Source organism: Condylura cristata, unplaced genomic scaffold (assembly GCF_000260355.1).
Source record: "Condylura cristata isolate star-nosed mole 26May11 unplaced genomic scaffold, ConCri1.0 scaffold00002, whole genome shotgun sequence".
In the NCBI taxonomy this organism is placed as follows: Eukaryota; Metazoa; Chordata; class Mammalia; order Eulipotyphla; family Talpidae; genus Condylura; species Condylura cristata.
In genome coordinates, this window is record NW_004567103.1 from 37825619 (window position 1) to 37831847 (window position 6229).

The 6229-nt window shown below is 36.6% G+C and overlaps 1 protein-coding gene across 1 annotated transcript in view; it reads right to left on the minus strand.

Annotated features, from left to right (window-relative positions):
* PPP1R1C (protein phosphatase 1, regulatory (inhibitor) subunit 1C) overlaps positions 1–6229 on the minus strand; it is a 94504-nt gene that overhangs the window by 44072 nt on the left and 44203 nt on the right. Inside the window, exon 3 of the mRNA XM_004674468.2 lies at positions 176–213. Coding sequence (XP_004674525.1) covers positions 176–213 — 38 coding nt within the window. The remainder of the gene's footprint in view (positions 1–175; positions 214–6229) is intronic.

Below are 6229 nucleotides of genomic sequence, written 5' to 3' on the forward strand. Positions count from 1 at the left end.
TCATGGAAACCTAGAGGCAGAGATTTAATGACACCATTGTACTATTTGTTCAGTCAGAAAAAGCAAAATAAATCATTTTTATATCACAGTTATATTGGTATCACATAATACATCATATCAATCTGCGTTTTCAAGTCACTTGAACACTTATTCTAAAAAATATAAGGAAACTTACTTCTGCTTGTGTGCTAGTCACCCTCTTGTCATCTATTTCTGCAAGAGAAGTAGGCATAATATATTAGAGAGGTGATATTCTTCCTTATAATATGCATAGTAACATTTTCAGCAACAGTGATTAAAATGATGTAATAGATTCCTTATGCTTATTTATAATTTGTGGTTTAGTTGATAGAAAGACAGGAAGAAGTGGTTTCCTTCTGAAATAACCTTTTCCCAAAGGTTTAATTTTAAAAAGCATTCTTCCTGAAATCCCATATGGCCCAACACCCCAAAAGGGAGCCATGGAGAGGACCCTCAGAACAGCTACTGCTGTCTCAAGAACACAGAGCTGAGGCATGAGTGACCTTAGCTTTCATGGTCCTGACTGCAAACTCCGTCACCTTTCCTCAAGCTTGCTGCTAAGTACAACTGATATCCTTTTCCAAATCCCTGTGATGCTAAGAAAAGCAGCACCCAGTTTTCCATGATCATGGAAAGAATCAGTTACTTTGTCAGAAATATTTCTTTTGACCATGCCAGGGCAACTTCTACACTATCTGACTAAAGAGGAGTATGAGAAAGAGAAAGAGGTGGAGGAGGTATACATTTCCCTTAAACAGAGGGAAGATGAGCTTTCCTACCTCTTAATTACTTTGCACAGATTCTGCCCTGATACAAATATGTGCTGTCCATAAGAGACTCATTTTAGACATAAGTAAACAACTAGGGTGACAATATAAGTGTGGAAAATCTTATTCCATGAAAAAGGAAGCCAAAAAAGAGCAGGGATGGCCATATTAATATCAGAAATTTTTTATTAACAATTCTAAGACACAAAGAAGAGGATAACAGATGAGTCAGAGTCCAGACAAGTCTAAGGAGGCATGATAAATAGATGTGCTGGGCTATCCTGAATGAGCTGCTAAAACATAAAGAAGTATTGAGTTGAAACTAAGAAAAAATGAACAAAATAAGGACTTCTGTTTAAAATAACATACTAATGCCTGGTTATTGATTTTAACAATATAATTCTTCAATGCCACTGTAAGATGTTAATATAGAAAACTGTGAGAAGGGGGATAAATGGAAATTCAATTTTTTCTCTGTTTACATTTTCTGTAAGTCTAAAATATTTTCATTAAAATCAGCCTATCAATGAAACCGTAAGCCAAAAAAGGAAAGAAAAAGCATTAAAAATAAATAAAACATATTTCTGTTATGTGGTCAGGATTTTGTGTGTGACTAGAACAGATAGTCCTTTTAAGAATAGGAAATGTAATTGAAAAGAAGTTCATGAAGGAACATAGTTTAAAATTGTCTTAAGAGGTCAGTTAAAGAGATCAATGGGAGAAAGTAGGATTAAGTCTATGAGGAGGTGATTTTAAAGTTTAATTAAAGTTGTTGAAAGTTGATGCAAACAATCATGTTAGTGGAAAAAGAGAACTGAAAAGATTTCCAAACAAGTACAATGATAATGAGAGCTCTTTGATTTACTTGATGGTTAAATGTGAAAAAAGATGAAATATAAAAGAAAATACCCATTTGCATATACATAATGCCACACACTTAGAATGTTCTTCCATCATACCAAATCCTACCGCCTTTCAAAGTTCTGTTCAAAAGACATCTCCTCTAGAAAATCCTTCCCAATTCATGACTTCTCTATTCCCAACTGGAAGTCACCTTAATATCCCTTTCTCTATGACTGTCCTTTTGTAGTCATGTTTGCGGGTCACTACCATTGTGTTTCCTTAAGTATCTCAAAAGAAGGGAGATTAGCCTCACTGTGCGATCCTTCTGCAGCTCCTAGCACTGTAGCACAACTGAAATATAGTGACAACTTGCCATATAAATAAACCTTAATGTCCACTTTTGGTAAAAGAAGACCCTCTGGCTTGGTGGTTCTCTGCATTACAAAATGCAACAGTAGTGCAAATACTTAGCCACAGTAGGTGTAAATAAAGTTTTAACAAGTATTTGATTTGCAAGCTTCTAAGGGCAGAAACCACAACTTCTATTTTTTATCACTTTTCTGGGCCCCAGATAATGGTACAGACCCTCAATTTCTCATAAACATCACCTAAGTCATTTATGAGAGAATCTTGGAGGGGAAAAAGGATATATTACCTTATGCAACCTTTTTCTGTGAGCTTCTAGAGATTGAGAATTTATCTGGGTCAAGGATGTATATATATGTTACATACACATAAAGAGAAATTAAAAATAAGTCATGTGAAAAGTCAAATTTAATATGTTCTTTATAAATATCAGCCCTACTCATTAGTTAAAAGAATGGAAATGCATGCTTTATTCATGATGTTGGTTGCAAATGAACACTAAAACCATATATAGAATGCTTTGGTAAGAGAGATCCAATTTCTAAGAATAAAACAAAAGTTTGATGAATTTAGATAACAGAGAGTCACTTGAGTTTTTATTTTTGGCAGTTATTTTGGAAATGTGAGGGGTAAAGTCAGTTTAGAGGAAACTGGAGTACTTCCAATAAAAAGAGGCTCTCAAGAATCTACTGCTCAAAAGAAGTAACAATGATAGATTAAATATGAAAAGAGATAACTACAATGATACAAGCAGAGTCAAAAGTTAAGGAGTCAAAAGTCATAAACATAAGAAAACATAAGAGTCAAAAGTCATAAACATAAAAAATAAAATATAATAAGGAAATAAGAATCCATGGGCTTAAAAGACTTTAGCTCCTGAAGTGGATGGCTGGGCATTCTTATTCCTAAGTAACTGCACGTGAAGGAAAGAACAGAAACCACGCTTGCTGACTTTAGCTTGAAGCTGAATTCTCTTGCCATGTTGAGAAAAGGACTAATCTGTGTATCAGAGGAGACAGGAGACATGGAATACCATGTGTTCGTGACTGGCTTTTGCTCTAAGTTCACCTTGGAACTAGAATACTAAGGTCCAGACTGAGACCTGATTCTGAAGTCTGTTGTAGTGACTGGAGAATGACTCAGCAATATGAACAGGGAATGGTGGCCATGGGGTAGGGCTGCAACTCAATGCTGATGAGTAGAAAAATAAAACCTCAAAGAGCAAGTAAAGAGACTTACAGGGAGACAGTTTGTTCATTTCAAGAAAAAAAATTTTTCATAAGATTGTGATAAGGTATGTGTGTTAATAAAGATAATGGAACAATGCCTAATTTAAATCCAACAAAATGGTTTAAATATTCTTAGGGAATAAATTGGAGAGTTATTATTCAGTTATCAGTATTTATGCCTATATACTAGTCAAATTTTTGACTAAAAATATTTCTAAGTGTACTCTAAGGCTATGAGACTCATCTAGCATAGCTGTAAGAATCTGACATGCTTTCACATAGTTTTAGTTGAAAACAGAAATCATATAAGTTTACATCAGTTATTTTATGACAAAATAATAACTCATTGACTAGCTTTTTTTTTTTTTTTGGTAAATGTTCTTCAGTGGAAAAACTACCAGTGACAATGTGGTGCCTTTGGTTATCAAGAAAAAACTATGACTAACTCTTATGATTATTATCACTTTCCAGCACAAGCTTGACAATGAAAAAGTCCCTCATTAAAGCACAATATTCCAGCTGCCATAATATTACCTCTTTACTTCCTCACCTCCCTTGTCTACTAATTGTCTACTAACAAGAAAGTAAATGCTACAACTTCGCAGACTTTATGCACTAGTCAGCATCTAAGTTATTCTTTCTTCAGGAGATACTAATCACATATCTTCAATGAAAATATCCATAAAATTGCAAAATTAAGTCTCAATCATGCAAATAGTATCTCCCTATTTCTTTTTCTGTCCTGTTGATATAATGTTTCAAACAAATGCCACAGCTTTCCACATCAAAATGCTCAGTAAATCTCAAAAGTATTCAGGAGAAGATAGGCTATTTTCACATCTAAACTTTGTGTTTTGTTGGTTTATAAAAGGCTTAGCTGCTGTGGTTTTGTTTTCATTTAAAAGCAGAATGTACTCCTTTCTCTATGGGAAGTGCCTTCGAAACATTCAGAGAGAATGTTTTTGATTCCCTTCTTTTTAAATTCAGTCAAAAGGAAGTGTATGACTGCTATCAAATCAGTTAAAATTGAAGTTAAATTTGTCTGGCACCCCAACTCAAAAACACCAAAAGTAATATATGAAATGGAAATGTTAAAATCTTCTTTTAAAATATTTACTGAGCAACATTGGTTTTTAACACTATATATGTTCTAGAATTCTAAACTCACACCTTTCGGATGAATAATACCACATATCTTCCCTCCCCTTCTTGCTGACCCCCTGCCACCAAGACAACCAAAATCCTCCACCATAGTTCATTATGTCCACTCTTCCATCTGTTCCTACTCTCCGCCTTCCCCTTCTGGTAGCTGTAGTCTTCAATTAGGTTTTAAGGTGTTTTATGGGGGGGGGGAGAGTCTGTTCTTTTGCATGTGTTTTTTCTATTCCACACCTGAGTAAATTTATCCAGTATTTGTCATTTTTCTTCTGACTTCTACACTTTGCATAATCCTCCAGGTCCAACCATATTGCTACAAATAGCAAGACTTCATCTTTTTCATAACTGAATAGTATTCCATTATGTATATACCTTCTTTATCCATTTATTGGGCACAAGTTTTTTTTTTTTTCAAAATTGGCTATTGTAAATAATATTTCAATGAACACAGAAGTGAATAGATCCATTTTAATTAGTGGTTTTGTATTCTTAGGCAAGTAGTTGGGGAGGTCTGGGTGAAATGGGGAGACAACCACCACACTGTTTTCCACTGGCACTGGAGCAGTTTACAATCCCACCACCAGCGAATGAGGGTTCCGTTTTCTCCACAATTGTGCCAACATTTGTTGCTTCTGGTCTGAAAACCATTCTCATAGGTGCAGTGTGGTATGTCATTGTTATTCTGATTTGCAGCTCCTTAATGATGAGCATTTTCTTCATATGCCTGTTTGTTATCTGTATGTCTTCTTTGGAGAAGGGTCTATCTAGTTCTACCCAGTTAAAAAGGTTTTCTTTTGAAGTTTCTTCTTAGCTTTGCATGTGTTTTATGTTGATTTTATTATTAAAAACTATAAGCTCTGGTTTATGGGTGGCAGGTAGATTAAGTGAATTATGATTAGTAATTATTTTGGCAAAGTTTTAGAGAACAAAATAAGTAAGATGGTAGAATCATGCATGACAATGCTAGAGTGTGACACACAAGAGGAGAACAGGATAAGAATGGCCTCTATGCAGATAGTGCCAAGGTGCTATTTAGAGTTGACAGGTGCCCAAGCAGACCTGAAGAGTATAGAATGGGCTTAGTATCCTAAAGAACAACTAGGTCCTCCTTGGTGGTACAGTGGGTTAGGCTGCAGTACTGCAAACTCGTTGCAACCACTTCAGTGGAGTTTGATTCCGGCCCTAGTGGTGCTCCAGATGACACGGCAGATCTCTCCTGTCTTGCTCACTGCTCCCCTCAGCAGTGTACTTTTTCGATCTTCCTTTTCTGCTTCCCAATCTGTCTCTGGTGAATCCTCTCACTGCCCCCGCACCTCTGGCCTGTACCTCAGTTCTGTATGCATATATAAATCTTTATATATATATCTGTAACAGGTACAGGTTTCATGGACTCCGCCCCTACTCCAGATGCTGGAACTCCAAATCCCATCAGTACCTAGAAGCACACACGAGGACGTGAGGGCGGAGCTGAGCAGCCAGGTTGGGATAAAACAGGGCATGTGGGCTCTGGGGGGCTCTTGGCCTGGTGGTTCACAGCTGATCGTTTTGGCGCTCAATCAGTTTTCAGCATGCCAGTGGAGTCCAAGTCAGCAGAACTGGTAGGACATCCTAGTTAACCTGTGTTTCTCTCCCTCTTTCCCTGGGTTATTCCTTTACCTTTCTCCTTATAAATAAATCCATTATTTAACCTTTTGAGTGTGTCCATAATACGATTGAATCATAAGCGCACGGGTGAAGACCCACAGCCAGGCAACCCAGTTCACATTGGGGTGCCCTCTATCATCCATCCATCCATCCATCCATCCATCCATCCATCCATCCATCCATCCATCCATCCATCCATCC